The 24,236-nt window shown below is 38.0% G+C and overlaps 1 protein-coding gene across 4 annotated transcripts in view; it reads right to left on the bottom strand.

Annotated features, from left to right (window-relative positions):
* The window catches only part of LOC103028704 (transcription factor TFIIIB component B'' homolog), a 51,556-nt gene that overhangs the window by 13,630 nt on the left and 13,690 nt on the right, over positions 1-24,236 (bottom strand). For 3 of the 4 annotated variants that reach the window (XM_049470639.1, XM_049470642.1, XM_049470641.1), the window contains exons 6-27: positions 20,981-21,109; positions 19,134-19,267; positions 18,916-19,010; positions 18,755-18,809; positions 16,976-17,104; positions 16,586-16,852; positions 14,418-14,618; positions 13,539-13,706; positions 10,158-10,320; positions 9,871-10,060; positions 8,227-8,300; positions 7,777-8,098; positions 6,713-6,749; positions 6,319-6,620; positions 5,127-5,178; positions 3,411-4,479; positions 2,236-2,351; positions 1,928-2,140; positions 1,705-1,798; positions 887-998; positions 726-765; positions 507-629 (exon numbers count right to left, since the gene is read on the bottom strand). In XM_049470639.1, the coding sequence (XP_049326596.1) occupies positions 507-629; positions 726-765; positions 887-998; positions 1,705-1,798; positions 1,928-2,140; positions 2,236-2,351; positions 3,411-4,479; positions 5,127-5,178; positions 6,319-6,620; positions 6,713-6,749; positions 7,777-8,098; positions 8,227-8,300; positions 9,871-10,060; positions 10,158-10,320; positions 13,539-13,706; positions 14,418-14,618; positions 16,586-16,852; positions 16,976-17,104; positions 18,755-18,809; positions 18,916-19,010; positions 19,134-19,267; positions 20,981-21,109 (4,085 nt within the window). The remainder of the gene's footprint in view (positions 1-506; positions 630-725; positions 766-886; positions 999-1,704; positions 1,799-1,927; positions 2,141-2,235; positions 2,352-3,410; positions 4,480-5,126; positions 5,179-6,318; positions 6,621-6,712; positions 6,750-7,776; positions 8,099-8,226; positions 8,301-9,870; positions 10,061-10,157; positions 10,321-13,538; positions 13,707-14,417; positions 14,619-16,585; positions 16,853-16,975; positions 17,105-18,754; positions 18,810-18,915; positions 19,011-19,133; positions 19,268-20,980; positions 21,110-24,236) is intronic. The other variant, XM_049470640.1, reaches the window with a different exon arrangement.

The raw sequence follows: 24,236 nt of genomic DNA, 5'->3' as shown, positions 1-24,236 counted from the left end.
TTGAAGACTAGCACATGCCTACTCCAATAAATGACGTGAAGTCAGCCACCACTTCTCTTCGAACTGCTGCTGACGCAGCATTGCTGAGTAGCATCACAGCGCACTCGGAGGAAAGCGCAGCGACTTGGTTCTGATACATCAGCTCACAGACGCCTTGTGCTGATCGACATCAACCCTTTAGAGTGATGAGGGGAAAGAGGGCCATCTACCCCCCTAGAGCAAGGCCAATTGTGCTCTCTCAGGGCTCCGGCAGCTGATGGCAAGCTGCATAGCTGGGATTCGAACCAGTGATCTCTTTCGATAATAGTGGCAGGGCTTTAGATCTCTGGACAACTTGACCTCCACCAAGACAAAAAGAGGGCTTATCACTGAAGATGACTCGCTACCATTTTGAGTCACTCCATAAGAGTCTGGCACAACTACCCACCAAGTTTCACTACTGTCGGTTAATTCCTTTTGGGTGCAAACATTTTTTGACATTGAATTTTCCTCTCCTCTCCACTTACCAGATGGTAAAGTAGGTGGGACCATCACAGTGTCGTTATTAGTGGCTGTAGCTGGGTAGACCTCAGTGACCGGGATCTCATACAGAGTCAAGATGAAGGTGGGTTCCTCCCCACTGTTGCCATCTGAGAATAGATAAAACGTAAATCAATTTTCACACGTGTTTCAAAGAAGATCATCTACAAACATATGCGAATAGTGTAAAGTGTAAATAAGCTCACGTTCACTTGGCTGGATGACTTTTGCAGGAGTACAAATGTCCTGTTACAGAATACAAAACATTCAGGACACTTTGAATCAGTCATTCAGGACACTTTTTAACACATCTGTTTGATTTAATCTAAAAATATACAGCGCTGCAGGTCTTATGTAGGTCACTAACCTCAGTGTTATCCACCATCTGCACTGTGGTTTCCTGTTCTGCAGACTGTGTGGAAAGAGGGCAGCTATAAAACTTCTGGAGGTCTTCTGCTTCAGGTGAACAATATGGTCTCCTATTGGAACATAGTGGAAAAAACATCTAAGGTAATGAGATGCTGATATAAACTTGGATGACTGAAACTTTTTGCATTTCAGTCATCCACTTTTTTTTATATCTTAGAACATTATGAATAAAACCAAAAACTGAAAAATATGATGTGCCTTAACTAATTCTAGCTTAATTACAAAGCATTAACTTGATTCTTCTTGAACCATTCTTTGGTAAAACGACTTGTGTGTTTAAGGTCATTGTTTTGCTGCATGACCCACCTTCTCTTAAGATTTAGTACAGTATATGGACCGATATCCTGGTATTTAAATGCCTTTAAATTGCTCTGATATAATTCAGAATCCATTGTTCCATCAATAAAGGCAAGCCACCCTGGGCCAGATGCAGCAAAACAGGTCCAAACTATGATACCACCACCACCCTGTTTCACAATATTGGATAAATTTCCTCATTTAATAAATGACCAAGTATAATATTTTTGTTCTCTTTATCTACTTAAAGACTTTCAGAATCTGATGATGTTATAAGTCATATTTATGCAGAAATATAGAAAGTTCTAAAAGGTGCACAAACTTTCAAGCACCTTTCAAATTCTTTTGTATTAGCAATTTTACTCTACAGGCCCTAAGCTAGACTAAGCTGTGTGTGTGCAACATAACATAGCTGAATTTTATAGATTGTAGAGGTTCTAAAGAAAATAGGGTACATACCTATCCACGTCACAAGTGGTTCCTGTTTCTTTAGGCGCAAGATGTGTTTTTTCAGAACTGGAAACACTGGAGAGGACAAGCTCCTGCTCAAAGACTGGTGGAGATGCATCATGGATTAATGGAATTATGAATAGACGACAAACTAACCGTATTAAACATGATTTCACATTTAACATAAAGCATTCTTAATACATCAATAATTGATACAGTACATTCCACGTACCATCAGTTGCTTGCTTTCCACTGCAGACTTGCTTGCTTTCCACTTCAGTACTTTGAGTAGGAACTAAAGCACTAACAGGAGTTTCTTCTGATTCCATATTCACAGAGCACGGCTGAGCCTTCTTCTCTTGTTCTTTGAAAGATATCTTCTTCCTCAAGTGTTCAACATCACAGTCCACATCAGTGCTATGAGATAAGATCTTCTCAGAGGACACTGAACGTCAAGACAAAGAGGATTGGTCAGGAAGATTGTGTATATATATTTTTTTTTACAGACAGAGTTAAGTTTATGTTTCACGCATATCTTACTTGTTTGTTTTGGAGAACTGTGCCTAATTTTGGAGGTCACGGCAAATAGATTAGGCTTAGGCTTTGTGAACCTGCTCCTTTTTAAGCTGAGACCAAGTAGAGAAGACGAGGAGGCACTAGAAGATAAAGGTAGAAGATAAGGCATAGATAGTTTAACAAAAGGCAGCAAAAAAACACAAAAAATAGGTGCGCCCAGAAGAAATCAACCAATAAGAAACCCCAAAACGTGTTGAGTAGTCATGCAAGACCGTCATGGAGTGACTCGTAAAATGGAGGCGGGTCATCTTCAGTGACGTGTCCCACTTTGGTTATGGTGGGGACAACCAACAAAGGTGCAAAATGCCATGGCGTTGGGTGCAATTTCATAACAGGCATGTGTAATATAGACCAATGTTATTTTATGTAATGTAATGTTATGAGGTTCTTAAAGGGGCACTAAACCCCCTGATTTTAGCTGACTCCACACTCAGCTCAAATAAAAAAAAAAAAACGCAAAAAAAAAAAAATAGGAGGGGTCGTTTGGGAGGGGCACTGGGTGATGTATGAGTTTAGGGAAGAGGGAGAGCTGATCGGCCTCTTCTAGCAGTGAGATGCAGATAGTTGGACATCAGCAAAGGGGGTGGTATTATTGATTGACTGATCTACATGTTGTGGTGTGTCTACGGGAAAAATATGGATTACGGTTTAGTGGCTCTTTAATGAGGCAACCAGTGGATCTACATTTTCTGAACGCACATTATGGTGCACTATTCCAACAACAGGACAATGCTCATTCAGATACTGCTGCCATCTCAAGAGCCTGCATTTAAGACACAGATACTACGCCATGGCCACCTCATCAGGCTGGCCTATTCTGATTAAAAATGTGTTGAACGCTATTGGACTTGCCACTTGCCACAACATTAGCAGGAATTGTGTAAGAATATTCAAGCTGCATGAGAGGAGTTACTGTAGGACAACGTTAGGAACCTCTACTTCTTCATACTGAGATGGAATGCTATGTTTCGTGAGTTATTCAATGCACTACTTCTTTATGTGTTGCTCAATAATATGTCAACAGATGCCCAAACCAGTTTACATTTTCTGGCAACCTTTATGTTCCTTTCCGATAACATTACATTCTTCTGGGTGGGACTATTTCTTTGTCAATGAATGTATTATGATTAGATACACACCTTGGCATGTTGGCTTGTTTCTTTTCTTCTTGAGAACTTTCATTTCCCAAATACGCAGCCACTGAAGCCTGTTCTGATATAGTCTTTACTGCAGTGGTTGCCACAACAGACCCTCGTGACGTTGCCAGTGAAGATGCTTGCAAGTCCATTGATTTCTTAACACACTCTTGGGAACCCTCTTTAATTTCTGGTGTTTCCAGTGTAGAACCCTGGAAAACAGACTCTTGAGATGCTTCCTTGATTGCTGGTGTTAGCTTTACAGAGCCCCTTGACCTCGTCAAGAGGGGGGATGCCAAAGCAGATTCTTGGGATCCCTGTTTAATTTCTGGCATTTCCAGTTTATAATCCTGGGAGCTCTTCAAAGCCTCAGAGGTTGCCAAAGTAGACTCTTGGGATCCCTGTTTAATTTCTGGCATTTCCAGTTTATAATCCTGGGAGCTCTTCAAAGCCTCAGAAGTTGCCAAAACAGATTCCTGGGATCCCTGTTTAATTTCTGGCATTTCCAGATTATAATCCTGGGAGCTCTTCAAAGCTTCAGAGGTTGCCAAAGTAGACTCTTGGGATCCCTGTTTAATTTCTGGCATTTCCAGTTTATAATCCTGGGAGCTCTTCAAAGCCTCAGAAGTTGCCAAAACAGATTCCTGGGATCCCTGTTTAATTTCTGGTATTTCCAGATTATAATCCTGGGAGCTCTTCAAAGCTTCAGAGGCTCCCGGTGTTACAGTTATAGAGCTTCGAGATCTCATAATGATTTTAGAGGTTTCCACAAAAGACTCTTGAGGTACTTCCTTGATTTCTGGTGTTATCTTCACCGAGCCTTGAGATCTTGTCATGACTTTAGAGGTTGCCACAACAGATTCTTGAGATCGCTCTTTAATTTCTGAGGTTTCCATCATACAGGTATTTGATTGCACCATTGTTCCTTGGTATGGCATTGAAGCACCTTGTTTCACAGCTTCAAGAGGCTCAGGTGCTTCAGATTTGGTGTAGACGGAATACTTAGAAGGCATGGTCTCAAGATCTGCGGCATGTGGATAGCCTTTAAGATCCTTTGCTGATGTTGGAACATCTGTAAAAAAAAAAAAAAGACCAAAGGCTTAGTGGTTACCAATAGTTTCATGGTTATCTGCTCCAGGGAGTTCTACTCAATTGGCAGGGACTAAACAAGCAATATACAGCTCTAGAAAAAAAAGAGATCATTTGAAAATAATGAGTTGCTTTGATTTTCCAAACCTATGGAATATAATCAAGAGGAAGATGGATGATCACAACCATCAAACCAAGCTGAACTGATTGAATCTTTGCACCAGGAGTGGCATAAAGTTAAGCAGTGTGTAAGACTGGTGACAAAATGCATGAAACTGTATTAAAAAAACAGGGTTATTATACCAAATATTGATTTCTGAACTTGAATGAATTTAGTGCCTATGAACTGGTTTTCTTTGCATTATTTAAGGTCTGAGAGCTGTACGTCTTTTTATTATTTCAGCTATTTCCCATTTTCTGCAAAACAAAATGCTTTAAATTGCGATATTTTCATTTGGAATTTGGAAGAAAAGTTGTCTGTAGTTTAAAGAATAAAAGAACAATGTTAATTTTAGTCAAACATATACCTATAAATAGCAAAATCAGAGAAACTGATTCAGGGACTAAAGTGGTCTTATAATTTTTTCCATAACTGTATGTATTTTTGGACATATTGTGCAAATATCTTACCATCTGATGCCAAAGAGGGAAGGTTTCCTGTAGTTGAGTTAGCAGGCCAGCCCTAAAAAGAAAAAAAGAAAAGAAAAAAAAAAAGAAACATAATTTAATAGGGCTGTGTATTGTCAAGAACTGTGAAAATATGATGCATTATATTACAGGGGTTGCGATTATATACAATATATTGCGATACAATAAGCAATACAACATATTGTGACTGTCATGGTAATTAAAAAAAATATATATATTTTTTTCATCCAATCAAAACAGTGAAATCTAAAGACAAGAGTATAACACTGTCATCTAGTGGTAAGCGTTTAGACACAACACAAAATGAACCACTGTCTGACACCAATATTTACATGTAAACTATCAACTAAAAACAAAAACTGTGATTTGAAGTATAGATTGCAAGTATAGACTGCACTATTGTAATATAAAATGCTTTTATATTTTCATACAGTTAATTACTTACTAACTTAATTAATCCATAATAATACTAGTGCCTCTCACAAATTTAGAAAATCACTGAAAAGTTAGTTTATTTTAGTAATTCACTTCAAAATGTGAAAAGCATATTGTCGCTGTCCTATGAAAAAAACGTATCTCCATTTTTGTCTATTTTTAGTTCACTACATAATTTGAACAGACAAAATGTTTCTCACACTGTGCCAAATTTTCTTGATGAATGTTTACAAGGCTTTTTCTCTCTCCTGTGAAGCTGCTGTTTTTCATTGGACAGCGACGATATATTATATAGATGTATTATACATAGAGTATAATACATCTATATAATAGTCTATTTTAAGCATTAATTTTTTTATTGTTAATGATTATGGCTTACAGCCAATGAAAACCCAAAAAAAATCTAAATATTATATAAGATCAATTGGTACTTTTGGCAGTGTGGGCAGTGTGCCAAGTCCTGCTGGAAAATTTAATCCGGGAAAACACTGTACTGGCTTTGTACTTGATATAACACAGTGGACCAACACCAGTAGATGACATGGCTCTCCAAACCATCACTGATCATCGGTAAATTTTGCATTTCATTTAGAAAACAAGGGATCAGAGTCTGGAGGAAGAGTGGAGAGAGACACAGTCCAAACTGCTTGAGATCTAGTGTGAAGTTTCCATAATCTGTGATGGTTTGGAGAAACATGTCATCATGCGTACAGACTAAGATCAAGCCTTTCCTGCTCACCGATAAAAGCTCTGTTAGTCCCAAGTCTTCATATTGCTTCTCCTCCAAGGCAAAACTACTTGATGGTGTTTCCTGAGGAGCATTCTCGTGTTCATCAACCCCAGGCTTAACCTGAGCTGCTTCAGCATTCTCCTCCATGAGAAGATTGCTGCACTGGAGAGGAAAGGACAGCTCTGTGTTCAGAGACAAATCCAGTGGACTCACAGATGGATCCTCTTCATCTGTTGGGTTCTCAACATTAAGGATCATGGACACGTCTTCACGAGATAACACCACCATTGGCTTTCTTTGGGAAACTGGACCTTAAAATGAGAAAGAATTATTATTTTTTTTATTTTAGAAGAAGAGCATGTGTAAATCACAAAGACGTGTGTTGATAGTGGGGTGAACTCACTGTTTAAATGATGAAGACATGAGAAGTCAATCAGGTTCTGCAAAAGATAAAAAAAAAAAAAAATGCCTTTATTAGCCTCATAGCTCTAGCACAAAATTTTAAACAAAAAGGTTTTGGTTGACCGTATTTTTAAATGGGGAAAATTCTGTACATTTATACTTAACCTATTTTGCAGCAGCAATCATCCACTTCCTCAGCTCACCACAACACACCACACAGTATTTTGACATGACGGCATTTAATTAAGCCATTTCAAAGTATGTTTCAATAGATCGGCATTGTCTAATCCTAATCCAATTCTAAGGCATTATCATAACCACAGCATTTAGAGCACACCCCAATGTTATCGTCAAGGTGCCATTAATGGATCCTGCCCAGCCAGCAGCACTGAAGAGAGTTCTCAGAGGGCAAATAAATGCTATTAGTTTTGAGTTCGCAGTCTGGAACTATTTCACATTGGACCATAAAAACAACTAAACAAATAAAAATCTAAAATAAGACAGAAAACTATTCTTTATATATTCTTTATAATAATCTTACTTCATGTTTTAGTCTTCTATTATTTTTTTAATTTTTTAAATTACTTTTCTTTGACTGCTTTAAATTTTAGCCTTTTCATTTATGCTTTTATTGTGATTTATTTTTTCTTAATTAATTCAAAATAGTTTGTTTTTATAATACTATTTATATTTGGTATTTATTTTTTATTGTTTTTTTTTATCAAGTTCCTTATTTTAGCTTAACCTGATTAAATCATATTTTATTTTCTCTAGACAGCATTGTAACGCTACTGGAAGCACTGGCTAAAAGCACTGTATTTGGGAATGTTAGGGGTGAACTTAAGTGTGCAGTTTAACAAAGGTTTGTATTCATTATCATGTTTCACTACAACACAAAGCCATTTTATACTAGATTTCACCTTTAATTTATGTTAATTAGACTGAATAAATAAACTTGAACCTGGGGTTTAATCATCTCTCCCTGCCTGTGAGGAAATCTGAGAGGGAACCTTTTTGCTTTCTGCTTCTGCTAATGATAAACTACACAGAGGCCTATTTGTTTACCTCGTCCAAGAGGCTCCCATCTTCTGTCTCCTCAGATCTTTGAGAAACCATTTCCTCCAGCAGATCTGTTGGACTCCTCATATCCTCTGCTGAGGCTCCTAGATCATGCTCAGACTCATCCTGATCCGTCACTGCTTTTCTTTTCCCCTTCTTCTTCTTCTTCTTTTCCTCAGTTGTCAAACTGCGCTTCACTCTTTCTGCTCTTCGCCTCCGTAACTGCTGGCCAGAGGAACTCTCACCGTCAGCTGGAGGAGCAGGAGGATCCTCAGATTCTTCATTGCTTTTGTGTCTGACTTTAGAAGGGCTAGACAGGTTTGCAATCCTATAAAATTTGTACAAAAAAACAAAAACAAAAACAAACAATGACCAATAAACGTATAAAAATGACTTGTTCTAATAAATAAACTCGCTTTGTTGCAGCATGGCTGAATGTATGAGTGGACCAAATACCTTGGAGGAGTCTTTTCCACTGGAACCACCGCCTGTTTCTCAAGTTTATCGATGTCTAAAGGCCTGCTCTCTCTCTACAAAAACGAATTAATTGAATAAATGACTCCATTATATCCAGTATATTGCACATATCAATATTAACACAAGCAGCATATCATTGTCCAGTAAATATCTCCATTTTTGTTGAATTTTACGTTACACTGCGTCACAATTACAATTTCCTGATGAACGGACCAACAGAAATTCTCCAAAATGATTCTTCTTATATTGACTTCCAATAAAGATTGAAAAAAAAAATATTTATCTTTTGAGAAGTTGCTGTTTTGGAGATACGTCTTTCAATGGACTGTGACAATATACGTCAATCAGCCATAACATTTTAACATTACTGACAGGTGAACTAGTAGGACAGTTTAATGAGAAGAATTAATTGTTAGAACATTTGTCTAAATATAGGTGGGAAAGGATCTTTACAGGATCTCTTATAGGGGCACTAAACCCCTTGATTTTAGCTGACTTCACCCTAAGCTCAAATTTGAAAAAAGCTAAAAAAAAAAAAAAAAAAAACGGAAGAGGTAGTTTGGGGGGGACTGGGTAAAGTATGGGTTTAGGGGCAAGGCAGAAGGGAGAGCTGATTGGGCTAAGTACTGTGCCTCTGATAGCGGTGGGACACAGATGGTTGGATGTCAGCAGGGGGCAGTATTATTGATTGACTGATCTGCATATTGTGATGTGTCTACGTCCCAAAGTACACAGACACATCATCCTCGCCTATAGCACAGTTAAAGAGAGGGTGATGCAGAGGCAGAAATAAAAAGGGAAATAATTATAAAAATGTTAAGCAGCACTGGTATGTTTCATTACTCCTAAGAAACACATTTCAGATATTAATAGAAAAACTATGGTTTAGAGTTGTGCCTCTTTAATGAAACAGTTTTATTAGTCTCCTCAGGCCAATCAGAACTTTTTGGAGGCAGGAACTACTGATGGGAATCCAACCAATCAGGATGAGGGGCAGCAAATAGTAAAGAAGAAAGCCTGTCTTGAAAAAGTGCCTGGTGAGTTTGTGTAGTGGTGACAATAAAAACAATACTCTGAAAAATACTTAGAAACCACAAATATTTAGCCTAACAACGACTCTCTCTAATATTGCAGTGTTTACTCCAATCTTAGGATTGTTTTGAACAGCAGTGACACTTCACTGGATTCCAAGACACAAGACTGAGGCAAACAGACATTACAGTTATCTATTAAAAAATAAAATAAAGACAGGAGTGATCCTTTTAGCTACAGAGCAATCTAAGGACACACATATAGACTTCAGTCTGTCAATAGTTTAGCGTAGTAATCCAGCTCAGAAAACACAGTTAGAGCTGAACTCCTGACCAGCTGAGCCTCATACACCTTAAGGGGCAGCCAAGTCCGGCAGCAAGGGGCAAAAAGCAGAGATTATCTTCATTTACAGTGATATCTGCATCTACTATTTGTGCCTACCCAAAAAGACCATCAGTTTACCCGTGAGAGCTCTCATCACCTATACTCACCATAGATTTGGTTTGACGTGCATCATGCATTCATTCATCTATGCAGTGAAACATACACAAACAAACAAACACATAGGTCCTCGTCTTTACTGATGCATACCTCCACAACAGCTTCACTGTTCTCTTCAATTTGACTCTCTTGAAGCTTCTCATCAGTTTTGGCTGTGGTTTCTGATTCAGAAGGCTTCAAAACTCTCCTTTTAGTTAAATTAGGTGTTGGTTTCTTAGGTTGCTTGGTAGATCTTTTTGGAGCCTTATCCTTCTCTTTAGCTGAACTGATGGTATCCATTCTAAACAAAATGCAGAATAATATCAAGACTAGTTAAACAAAAAACATAAAAAAGGTGGAATTTTAAATTTGGTGACAGAATGAGAAACTTTTGTTACTTTTTCGTTTCTGAAACCTCTCCATCTTCTGCAGCAACTTTGGCTTCTCCATCTTCTGCAGCTACTTTGGCTTCTCCATCTTCTGCAGCTACTTTGGCTTCTCCATCTTCTGCAGCTACTTTGGCTTCTCCATCTTCTGCAGGTCTCTCATTTGTGACTGTTCCTAAAGAAAAGTGTTAAAATAGAGTCTTCATTAAAACGTGAATGCTGTCACAACTAACCTGGAGCTCTAACTGCATACCTGAAGTGTCTCAAATCACATGATTAACATACTGTTATTAAGGGTCACCAATAGAGATTTTTAAGTAGGGGGTTAAGCTTTAATAGTGAGGGGGTGGGGGGTCTAGTAGGAAACCTTTCAAGAGAAACAAAAAAAGACCACATTATAAAAAAAAAATAGAAGTAAAGCACTTACATTTATTTTCAGTAAGCTTAGATTTCCAGATTTCCAATAAGGCTGGGTGCAGCAGCAGCATTAGCATTAGCATTAGCGGCTAACCACTAGTGCTAGCCGCCTGACAGCACTACACTGAAGAACCATGAGCGTTTCAGCAAGTCAGGGCAATATTAGCTAGCGGCTCATTCCAAGTAGCTTGTTTTAAGGATTTTTGGGAAAATTACAGAATTTTAAAGTGCAGTTTATAGTGATTAAAAATGGTTTCCTAGCAGAATATTATATATATAGCCAAAGGTATTCGCTGCTCATCTGCCTTCACACGCATATGAGCTTGATTTATAGGGTTTAAAGTGAATATTAAGTTGGATCACCCATAGCAGCTATAACAGTTACAATTTTTCTGGGAGGCTTTCCACATGGATGGTTATGGCTATGAAAATTTTGGACGGATATTTCAGAAGCACATTTGTGAGGTCAGACACTAACGATGGAAGAGAAGAACTAATGCATCTCAAAGACATTCTATCAAGTTCTATTTTATCTTCCACACCAAACTCTCTCATTTATGTCTTGCTTCATTTTCGTCTTAATACCCTACATTGCTAAAAAGTATTCATTCACTCATCCAAATAATTTAATTCATTTTTTATAACCTTCATTGTCTTCATGTCTGTCAATCTGAAGGATGAGTTTGGCGGTTGCCAGAAGAACGAAACTTGAAAGTTTGGTGGAGGGGGGATTATGGTGAAAGGTTATTTTTCAGGAGTTGGGCTAGGCCCCTTTGTTGAAATAAAAGGAACTTCTAATGCTTCAGAATAGCAAGAGATTTTGAACAATTTGATGCACCCAAAATATAACCTAACACAGGCCATGATAATATCTATAAAACAGATAGAAAATCATATTACATTTGTTTGAGAGTAAATAGTGTGCAGAGGCCTTCACATGTCTAAAGCGGTGAATATTTAGAATAGTTAGGAGTGGCTCTAAACCGATACTGAATCCTTAAGTATCTTCTGGTTCCGGTAAAAATCAGATACAATCTTTTTCACTAGGACTGATAAAAATACATTTGCCCGAACTTTCGCTTATCATAGCCATCTGAATAATCTCATGATCAAACTAGAAAACAACAAACATTGTATTTCACTATGAGGCCTAGAATACTGGAATATACTGCAGACTTGAACACATAAAGGTTTGGGTTTTTAGGTTTAAGCATTTATGTGATACTTAAAGCTAATAGATATCATATACTACACTTCTTTCTAGATATTCCATCCAATGATTTTGGCAATCTGATCAATACTGTTAGAGAGTTTAGGATCGTTACACATGACCAGTCATAAATAGGTCAATGTTTAATTTATTAGATTTTTCTTTTTAATTTTGGATGGAAATAATAGCAGCAAAGAGTAGCATTACAATTAATTAAATGCTATTCTCAACAAGCATTCAGCTTCATAAAAATGAATAACCTGACTCATATTCTTATACTGTAAAATCCTGTAATTTGACTTTCTTTTTTATTGGTATCTTTAAGCTTGTCCAGAAATGCATGTGTAAAGAGTGTGTTTTAGTGTGTGAATTACATTTCCTTACTTTAGTGGGAGGCCAGGATCAAGAAATACCAATTCTCCATAATTCTGCTTTAAGTGGAGACTAGTGGTGTCAATTGAAATGAAGCACAAAATGAATCACAACAATATTCTGTGATTATTATGATTATTGGCAAGACTGAAGCTTTTAATAATGGATGTAAAAATTATTTTTAAATGTAAATAAAATGTTTGCAAGATCAACATAACAGAATAAAATGTATATTAGTGGTGTTAATCCCTTAAAAAAATAATTGTATGAGTCAAATATATTAAACAAATATATGCTGTAATTAATCATGACTGAAAAAATAAAATGCTGAAATGTATTTGTTTTTTCTTTCCATGTAGTGTGGTATGCCTGGCAAACAGACTAGAGCCTTTCATACTTTATTATAATATCACAGAGTAGTTTTGATGCTTTTTTAAATTAGAATTAAATCTACCACAGAGCAGCTTGCATATCAAACATTTAAAATGATACACAGATAAACCGATAACAGATAAACTGGTGGATTAAGCAGACAACAGATGACACGTGCTGAAGATACACCTGACCGCAGCAGCAGCAGAAATGTGTTTTTGTGTGTGTGTTTGTGTGTGTGTGTGTTTGTGCTGACTATTGTGACAGAGAGAGTGAGAGACAGGGAGATAAGAGGAGGAGGAGGAGGGAGTGGGTAAAAAGAGCAACTACTAGTTACTGTATTTTTCGCACTATAGGGCACACTGGATTATAAGACGCATTACGAAACACTAGTAAAATAGAGGTGATGCCATATTTTCCTTTCAATTCAGCAGGTCTCGCTGCTGGTCTCGCCGCTGGGTGAGATTTGTAGTTCTTAAATAGTACTTTTTATAAGAAGATAATACTCACCTTTGAACTGTGAAAGAGTTAGCACTGGAGTTAGTGGCTAATGCTGCTCCAGTAGTGCTAGTCAGGGTTAGCAGCAGGCTACAGTCTGATATACTCGCCTCTGAACAACGTAAGAGCTAGTTAGCGTGGTTAGCGAGTAATTGTAATGCTGCTTCAGGATGGGTCCACCTTCATATATTAGCCTTGATGGTACATGTGACAGTATAAGGTACATATGAGCCTTGGTTGATCCCAAGGTTTCTTCTTCCAGTGAGGTTCAGTGAAGGGGTATATTTAGTGTTTTGTCTGACTCTCTGTCCTGCTACCACATTTCTGTACAGCTGCTTTGCTCTGTATCAGTTGTAAAAATCTCTATAAGAATACATTTGATTTGATTTAATTTACAGGTGGATGTTGGGTGTTAAACTTGGTTCAATTATTTATGTCCCCAAAAAACATGTCATGATGAATTTTTCAGATGAGGAACATGCATTGACATGTTAACGTTGACATCACTATTGAAAAAATTTTACCTTTCTGCGACTTCTTCTTTCTGCTGCTTTTCTCAGTGGAAGGCGTGTCTTCTTTCAGGTCAGCTTTCTGAGAGCGTCTACGCCACAGAGTCACCGTCACAGAGTCACCGTCATCCACAATGCTGCTTTCTGCATTAGCACTGGTGGTATCTTCAAGGCTGTCGTTAACTGTGAATTTCAAGCCGGATAAAAAGGAAAACTTAAGACACTCTCCTATTTTCTGTTTTTTTTTTTTTTTTTTTGTATTAAATTTTTCCCCCAATTCTCCCTAATTTTACAAGGCCAATTACCCAACCAACTCATTAGGACTCCCCCTATCACTAGTGATGCCCCAACACACCAGGAGGGTGAAGACTAGCAGGTGCCTCCTCCGACACATGTGAAGTCAGCCACTGCCTCAGTTTGAACTGCTGCTGATGTAGCATTGCCGAGTAGCATCACAGCACACTCGGAGGAAAGCGTGGCGACTCGGCTCAGATACATCAGCTCACAGACTCCTGGTGCTGATCAGCATCACCTTTTGGCGTGATGAGTGGAAAGAGCTCCACCTACCCACCCAGAGAGAGCAAGGCCAGTTGTGCTCTCTCAGGGCTCCGGCAGCGGATGGCAAACTACATGAACGAGATTCGTTCCAGCGATCTCCCATACATAGTGGCAGCTCTTAGCCCGCTGGACGACTCAGAACCCCATTTTCTGTTCATTTTGATTAGAGCCTAAAATGTCAAAATATGTCTAATGGCACTATTAAAAACAAACATTTTCTATGACAGGAAAGCTACCACAAGAGTTCAATTGGTAAATTGTAAAATTCAGAAAAGTTTTAAGAAGCAGGTAAATGCTGAACATGTTCAGTTAAAAAAGTCAAACACTAAGCACCACCTTTAAGGGACTTTTTGCTTCTTTTGCTCTTGCTTCCTTCAACTGGTGTTTCATCCTGCTTCTCCTCTTCAGTCTTCTTCGAGCGTTTACGTTTCTTTTTAAGAGCAGATGCACTCAAGTCAGGCTCATTCTCTTTATCAGCACTAACAGAGTCGTCGACTATATGAACACCTTCAGAATCATCTTCAGGAGAGGGCACTTCTGAAATAATAAACAAAAGGCTTTGTATGATTTTAGTTATTTAACCCATAGGTGTTGGCCACTCTTCAGCATTTTTGGCTGTAACTTTGCATTAGAGGCAGACTGTGTTTAAGATTTTATAAAATAATCTTGAGCAGTAAGGGCCAAACCTGGGTACTGAACCCACAACCCTGTGTTTGATTGCGCAGTGCTTTAGCCGCTCAGCCACCACTAAATGCTTATGCAGGCCTGAAATACACAGTGGCTTGCAAAACTTGTAAAGTGCCCCTTGAACTTTTTTTACATTTTGCCACCTTATAACCACAAACTTAAATGTATTGAAGAGATTGGAATAGATAGACCATCACAAAGTAGCACATAAGTGTAAGGTGGAATGAAAGTTATACTTGGTTTTCAAAATTTGAATCAAATAAAAGAAACGTGTGACATGCAAAAGTATTCAGCATCCCCACAGCATGATGCTGCTGTGTTTAGGGTGATTAGCAGTGCTACTTTTCTGCCACACATAGCGCTTTGTATCTTATATGACTCAAACACCTGTCTCCACATGTTTGCTCTGTCCCCAAAGTGTCTTGTGGCAAACTGCTAATGGCACTTTTTATGTATTTCTTTCAACATAAAGGCCAGATTTATAGAGTGCAAGACAGTTGTCCCATGGACAGATTCTTCCTTAGGTCTAGGTTTGTGGTTGTAAGCTGACAAAATGTGAAAAATCTCAAGGGGTACGAATACTTTTGTCCCAATCTTTGTCCCTAATTTGGGGTTGTAAATATTGCAACTTTAAAAATTGTTCACAAGTGCAGTGAAGAGAAGCCTTTTTATATGTGAATTGGAATACTATAAACACTATTTCTTTAAGTTTTTAGGAGAAAAACACACTGATTAAACACAGACAAGCACCATGGAGCTGGTTGTTGTAGTCAATAAAGAAAAGAAGCTTTAGTTGAATTTGGCTGATAGAGGATGTGGGTGGTGGTATTTATGACTGAAAAGTGTGAAAGCATAAATTTAGACAATGAATCATAAAGGTATGTTTGCGTCTTCACGCACACTGGCCCTGTTTTCATTTTTCAATGGTACTCAAACCTTGTCATTTCCACTGCAATTACATCACTCTGGCCATGACGCGTCCACCTTCACTGTAGTTATGAAACAGCAGCCTTAAACAATGACTTATTGACACTTCACCTGTCAAACCTGTACATCCTGCAAGTCTTCTTATCTTATCTTCACAGTTCAAACTAAGACTTGGTCCAAGATGTTGCCACAAGGTGTTGTCTCAGAAATGACTGATGCTGGTGTGGACTGGAGTATGTTAGACCTTTTCATATTTCGCCAAGTAAGTTTCCAAGAGCGTGTTGTTATTTGGCCTGTCACAATAACTATTTATTATGCAAAAAATAATTATGATAAAATATATTACTGTAATTGTAAGACCATTTAACACCCATAATATGAAATAGATATGATTTTAAAAGAAGTCCAAATATCGGCTTTGGCCTAGTTCACACTGCTTGATTTTAGAACGGGCTTTCAGTTGCATTTTTTGAGGATTGTCAACAAAAAACAATGCCCAGGGACAAATCAGCACTCACTCTATGTTTACTCAGTCATGTAGTGTGTACTGCTGAAAGACACTCACCGAGGCATAGGTTCCAAACCTTTTAACGGGTAATGTACAAAACTAAAGCAAAACCTGAAATCTTACAACGTACAAGTACTTTGACAGTTCCATAATGGCTTTTTTTGCCATTTTGTTAAACAATGCTATGACCGATTTATACTGGAATGATATTCAAAGGACTAAAAGTAAATTCCGACTCTTGACTTTTATTTAAAGCAGCCCAGTAAAATCTCAGCAAAATCTCAGCAAAACAGCTTTTTATAGGTCCGCGACTAATAAAAGTGTCTAAAGCCCTATCCGGACAGGATTAGTTTCTCGGGGGGTAAAATTAGAAAACTATTACCTTTTTTGCTCTTCTTGGTTCGTTTACTCTTTTTTGTTTTCTTGCTGTCTTGATCCTCACAGCAATCCTCCTTGTCTGTACCCTCACCAACAGTTCTTGTACGCTTGCGCTTCTTTTTGGCAGGGACTGACGCCTCAGCGTCATTCACATTAGGAAGATCTTCATTTTCCTTTTCTGCTTCCATATGGTCTCCATCCTCCATGTTAAAGTCTTCATCATCACTGAAAACAGTGAGGCATTGTTCTTTACTCTTTGCAGCTTTCTTTCCTGGTGGATGAAGATATAAAATAAACAGAAGCTCACTTTCCTCAAGTAACTCGAAGATATTTAAACCCCACTGCTAACAGGGTACTGTTATTAATACAAATGTTTGTAGTAAAACAGTATCACCTCTGGCTTTTTGGCGTTTCTTGGGTGTATTCAGCACCAATTTGACAGATTTTCCCTTTTCTTTGTCTTTGGCCAAAACCTTCTCCAGCAGAAAGCTGAAGAACTCCCTGTCATACGGTCGTTTGTTTCCTTGTGAGCAGAAAAAAATTATTAGCATTCACACACACTTAAAGAACTAAATTTATTATATGTAGCCTACTATATATTTTTGGACTTGGCAGGTGCGCTGTTTCAGAAAACATTTAAAAAGATTAAAAAAGTCAGTAAGTATTTGGTGTATTAAAATAGGATGAGCAATCAGTAGCATGTTGTGCTGGCCAACCCCATTCAACAGATATATTTTAAAGAATTAACAGCTTTTTGATGACTCTTAATGAAAACATAGACTTATATCAATAAGGTTTAACTTTATATGTTTTTTTTATTTTATTTAGTAGATAAAACGTTTGTTGATAACAGATTTTTTTCAGTATAAAATTTTCAGTATAAAAAACAGAATGCCACCACATTTCAAGTCAAAGGCTTGAGATACAGGTGGTTCTCAAAATATAGAATATTATTTAAAAATTACTTTATTTCGGTAATTCAGTTCAAAATGTGAAACACCTCTGTTATATAGATGTATTACACACACAGTGATCTATTTTAAGCATTTTTTTTATTGTTGATTATGGCTTACAGCCAATGAAAACTCAAAAGTCACTGTCCCAGAAAATTAGAATACTATACAAGACCAATAGGTACTTTTGGCAGTGTGGGCAGTTTGCTAAATCCTGATGGAAAATGAAATCTGCATCACATAGAAGTTGTCAGCAGAGAAAAGCATGAAGTGCTGTAAGATTTTGTGGGAAAACTCTGCACTGACTTTAGACTTGATAAAACACAGTGGATCAACACCAGAAGATGACATGGCTCTCCAAACCATCAATGACCATAAGTAAATATTGTTCTCTCAGTGCAGCAGCAACTCACGATAAACTTAATCTCTGCTTTCTGAATCACTCCATAGACAGAGAACGCACTAAACATAGGATTTAAACGCTGAAAAAATGTTAAAATGTACAATAAGTAAGACTAATATCTTGTCTCTTATCTGATGTGTTTAGACATTTTGGAGACACAAAGGGGCAAACAGATTGTGTGCCCCAATTATGTGCCTCTCTCAAGTGTCGATTATGTTCACTTATAATTGCAAGTATGGCATATTAAGGATGCAATGATATTACATTACATTACATTACATTTGGCGGACGCTTTTGTCCAAAGCGACTTACAATAGTCAAGTACAATGTAAAATAAGTTTAAAGGTAAAACATCTTTAGATAGGGATAAAAGGAGGTCAAAGGGGAATAATAGGATAGAGGAGTGAAGGAGGGGAAGAAGGAAATGAGGTTAGAAGTAGTTAGTGTGTTAGAGGTGTTAGGAGAGTAAGTGCTCTTTGAAGAGCTCTGTCTTCAGGAGTTTCTTAAAGATAGCGAGAGATTCTCCTGATCTGGTAGTGGAAGGTAGTTTGTTCCACCATTGGGGAACTCTGTATGAGAACAGTCTGGATTGCTTTGTGTGAGTGTTTGGCAAAGCGAGGCGACGTTCATTGGAGGAGCGCAGCGGCCAGGAGGTAGCGTAAGCCTTCAGGAGTGAGTGCAGGTAGGAAGGAGCCTGTTCTGACATCACCTTGTAGGCGATTGTAAGAGTTTTGAATTTGAATTTGAATATTAATGATATTTAAACTGAAACTGAAACTGTTTTGTATGTTTTGCTTGTAATAAAAAAATCACTCACTGAATGCTTGGTCAATTCTCCATGAATTTGCTCTCTCCTCCTTTTTAAATTTGTTCTGTAATGAAAAACACTCAAATCAATAAATCATTAAATACATTGAAATGAAAACTCTGCTCATTAAAAAAAACATTAAAATATGAACAACAACAACAAAAAGTTACCTTAATCTCTGTGCGGCTACGGTGAGGTAACAGCATACCAATGAGAGAAAAATCAGTCCCCACCATGCTGATGGCCAAGAAGAACATGTCTGTTTCTAAAACACACAAAACAGTAGACCTCAGAAAAAGAAACAGTAGACCAAAAAAAAGTTCAACAGCAACAACACCACAACTCAAATTACATACTGTACATTTTCTGGAGTAACGATGTAACCCACCTCTAACTGACCAGCTCTTCACATGGGTCCAGTTTCTGAAGCTTCTGTAGGTTGTGGTAAATCCTTGTTCAAACTGGGCGCTGGAGTTCTCCACCGCTTTGGTTGTAGAGGTCCTCTGAACTCGCACAGTCAGACTGAATTCAACGTTAAATCAGTTAAAATCACTAAATCACTATTCCTAACTCAAATGTCATCAATTAAACGTGTCTAAAGTTTCTCTCTTTAGTTTACACTGTAGCAATGATGCTAATGTAGCTAAAAAGAAAGTATCTAAACTTTATTACTAGTTCAAACTAAGCATTCAAATCACACACCTTCAAGCTATTTACTGTAAACTCACAAACGCACAAACGCTGTATATACATACACATGTAGGCAAAATTGTTGGTACCCTTCTGTTAATGAAAGAAAAACCCACAGTTTTCTCAGAAATAACTTGAATCTGACAAAAGTCATAATAAATTAAAATGCTATGAAAATGAACAAATGAAAGACAGACATTGCTTTTCAACCATTTTTCAACAGAACTATTTAAAAAAAAATGAATGAAACTCATGAAACAGACCTGGACAGAAATGATTGTGCCCTTAACTTAATATTTTGTTGCACAACCTTTTAAAGCAATCACTGCAATCAAACGATTCCCATAATTGTCAACGAGACTCTTTTACCTCTTTCAGTAGGTATTTTGGCCCATGCACTCCTCATTAGCAAATTGCTCCGGCGGTCTCGGGTTTGAAGTGAGCCTTTTTTCCGACGGTATGTTTCAGCTTCTTCCAAAGATGCTCAATAGGATTTAGGTCAGGGCTCATAAAATGCCACTTCAGAATAGTCCAGTGTTTTTTTTACCTCTTAGTCATTCTTGGGTGTTTTTTTTTTTGCTGTGTGTTTTGGGTCATTATCCTGTTGCAAGACCCATGACCTGCGACTAATACCAAGTTTTCTGACACTGGGCAGCACATTTCTCTCTAGAATCCCTTGATAGTCTTGAGAATTTATTGTACCCTGAACAGATTCAAGACATCCTGTGCTAGTTGTAGCAAAGCAGCCCCAGAACATAACAGAGCCTCCACCATGCTTCACAGTAGGAGAGTGTTTTCTTCTCTTGATATGCTTTATTTTTCTGTCTGTAAACTCTCCACACAATCACTGATCATCAGAAACTGTGTTTTAACCCATTGATGTGCAACATCAAATATCCCGTATGAGTACTAATTTTCTATATCTTGCAATAAATTAATTTAATCATTCAGTATTCAAGGTATTCCTCAATTAACTTGTTTTTGAAATATAGTACATCCTTATTTTATTTTATTCTTTTCAACTTTTTTAATAAAAGCCCTTTTTATATCACTACCCCTCTAATGCACACATGGGTCAAAAAAGACCCGCATTCATTTTCTATGTTAATTCAAGAATGGCTGAGGGTTTCTTTAGAAGTTAGTATAATAATAATAACTTGTAACGTTATATTAAAGATGCTTCAATTAAACTCTGCCTGTGGCGTCTGCATTTGGGTCTACCTGCTTAACCACCCTGTTAACCACCCATGTTGCGCATTGGAGGGGGTGTGCATATGTTGGGCATCAAAGGGTTAATATCACTGACAGTTGACTGTGTAATATTTAGCAGTGAGGAAATTTCGGGACTGGAGCTGCGTCCTAACACCACGCTGGAATTCACTGAGCTCCTGAGAGTGGCCCATTCCTTCACTAATGTTTGTAGAAGCAGCCTGCATGACTAGGTACTTGGTTTTATACACCTGTGGCCATGGATGTGACTGGAAAATATTTGCCAATACAGTGCATATAAATTATAAATGACTGTAGCATGACAGTAGTACGTACCTCTCTTCATCCAAAACAATGGAGCCATCCTCTGCAACTCTGACCTTCGGCATCAACATCCCCTCATCCTCACCCTCTTCCTCTTCTTCCTCCTCATCCTCCCACTCTGGAGCTTTTTTCTCTGGGACCCTGAGAGAAAAATAAAATCACATAGGAACTACTTTACTTCCACATGTTCACACATCATTAAGCAAGTACTAAAAGAGCAAACAGTTCCGTGATAATTACACAAAATACTTCTGCATTGGTATGCAAAATAGAAGCTTATGGTTCTAACATTTAGGAAGAAGATAGATTAGAAAGAATTTGCATAATAACAGGAATTTCCATACAAATGCCACTTTAAAATTTACTGTGCAAAACAAATTCTTTATGTTAGACCTGTCACGATAATTACATTATCAACTTATCAAACAATCAAACAATATATCTGCACAACCTCAATTATATATATACAACACAATATGCAACACAAGTTTCCACCTGTTAAGATACATAGTCAGCACATGTGAAGCTCACACATCTCTCAAATAGTCACAAAGAACTGATTAAAATGTACAGTTCTTGTAAAGAGAGCTCTAAAAAGAAGCCTTGAAGACTGTCTTAGCCATGGTAAAAACAGCACATTTGAATTTTTACCCACGGTTACATATGAATTACTCAAAACAAAATAACCAGAGATCACTGGATAACAGATTGATCATTCTAAATATTGATTAAGATAAAGTACTGATTAATAGTGTATTACCCTAGGTCACATACATTTTATGTTTTCTTTAATAGCAAAAGGAGCACATTAATGTGAATGGCCACAATGTTCACTTTATGATGTTGGTTTTTTGGAATATTAGAGAAATGTTTTATGTCAGTTTGAATGTCTGAATATTCTTAAGTGGCAGTCCTTATTATTTTGTATCTAAACTGAAAGCAGAAGCATTTCTGAGTGAAGAAGGGATAAAATATTGTGTTTAATGGTACAGGTGTGCTGGAACCACCTTCTCTGCTAAGCCTTATATATTCATTCTGAAAACTGGGGTGTCAGGTCACTTTTCGCGGGAATTCTTCTGGCCATGTCACGCGTCTTTACGTACTTACGTCACAAATACGACTCGACTTCCTCCTAACTATACTCTCAAACATGGGAATCTCAGACAATGTGCTGTCATGGTTTAGATCATACCTCACTGGGCACTCGTTCAAGGTGTCGTGACAAGGACAGCTGTCCTCAGCCCACTCCCTATCCACTGGGGTTCCCCAGGGTTCGGTACTGGGTCCCCTTCTCTTCTCAATATACACCGCCTCTCTTGGTCAGGTTATCCACTCAAATGGCTTTTCCTACCATTGCTTTGCTGATGACACCCAGCTATACCTGTCATTCTCACCTGAAGATAACTCAATCTCTGCACGGATATCGTCGTGTCTCTCTGACATATCCTCTTGGATGAAAGAGCATCACCTTCAATTAAATCTCTCAAAGACTGAACTTCTGGTCATACCAGCAAAACCATTTTTTCAACACAACCTCTCTATAAGCATCGACTCTCTCTCTCTCTCTCTCACCAACAAAGGTTGCTAGGAACCTGGGTGTCATGGTTGATGACCAGCTCTCCTTCACGCACCATGTGGCCTCAGTTGCTCGATACTGCCGCTTCGCACTTTATAACATCAGGAAAATTAGACCGTTTCTGACGCAACAGGCCACCCAACTCCTGGTACAAGCGGTCGTCATCTCACGCTTCGACTACTGCAATGCCCTGCTAACTGGCCTCCCGGCCTGCGTAGTAAAACCACTCCAAATGATCCAGAATGCAGCAGCACGTCTGGTCTTCAACCAACCAAAACGGGCACATGTCACCCTGCTGCTCATTGAGCTCCACTGGCTACCAGTTGATGCTCGCATCAAATTCAAAACTCTTACAATCGCCTACAAGGTGATGACAGAACAGGCTCCTTCCTACCTGCACTCACTCCTGAGTCGCCTCGCTTTGCCAAACACTCACACAAAGCAATCCAGACTGTTCTCATACAGAGTTCCCCAATGGTGGAACAAACTACCTTCCACTACCAGATCAGGAGAATCTCTCGCTATCTTTAAGAGACTCCTGAAGACAGAGCTCTTCAAAGAGCACTTACTCTCCTAACACCTCTAACACAATAACTACTTCTAACCCCATTTCCTTCTTCCCCTCCTTCACTTCTCTATCCCTTTTCCCTTTGACCTCCTTTAAGCCCTATCTAAAAATGGGTTATCTTAATTCCTATTACTTTTGTACTTCATTATTGTAAGTCGCTTTGGACAAAAGCGTCTGCCAAATGTAATGTAATGTAAATACAGCCTCTAAAAAAAGGATCCGGCTTCACAAGGGGAAACTCAGAATTTAGTAGCTCATTCACTGTAAGCTAAAACAAAGTGTGTAGAAGAAGTGAAGTTTCTGACTGAGCGCTCTCTCACTCCCTCTCTGACTGAATATAACCTGGAATCAAATTAATCCACTCTAAAAAGTGACCATATCACACATTTTTCCTTCTACTCATTTTCACAAAATTATCGGAACTTTTTACTCCTTACATTTTAAAAATAGCCTCGTTAGTCCTATATCATTTCAGCTTCTTTTCATTTTGACTTCTTATCGTTCTATAAAACCCATATCCAGATAAATCTCTCTATCCAGAGTGAATCTAAATATACCATTCCAACACCCTATTGGTTTATACATGTGTATCCATTACACCTGCACACACTCCAACTAGCAGACGTATGCAGCCTAGTATGGAAAGAGAGAAGAGAACACGAGATCTTGAAATGTTTAACTTAAAGGTCTTAAAAGGTTTAACTTTTATACATTTGCATTTTATTAAAAATAAATTAAATTTTAAACGGTCATACATGCAGCTGAAACAGGGAGCCTAATGCATCCCAAAATTATAAAAAATAACATTTTAATATAACATTATAGTCATTATGGCTTTTAGACAAATGTATTTTTGGGGGCGGGTGGGGGGGGGGTGTCTGTAGTTTATAGAATAAAACAACAATGTTAATTTTCCTCAAACATAAACCTATAAATAGCAAAATCAGAGGAACTGATTAAGAAACTGAAGTGGTCTCTTTATTTTTCCAGAGCTGTATACTTCTACCTACCTATTACCTAAGTAAGTAATACAATACTGGAAATTGACAAATCCTGCACCTAACAGCTGGGGTTATGCATAGGGCTCAGCCAGGATCTACTACTCACTCAACTAACAACAATAG

This window comes from Astyanax mexicanus, chromosome 22 (genome assembly GCF_023375975.1).
Source record: "Astyanax mexicanus isolate ESR-SI-001 chromosome 22, AstMex3_surface, whole genome shotgun sequence".
NCBI lineage: Eukaryota > Metazoa > Chordata > Actinopteri > Characiformes > Acestrorhamphidae > Astyanax > Astyanax mexicanus.
The sequence above is the reverse complement of the archived record's forward strand: the minus strand, read 5'-3'. Positions and strand labels throughout refer to the sequence as shown.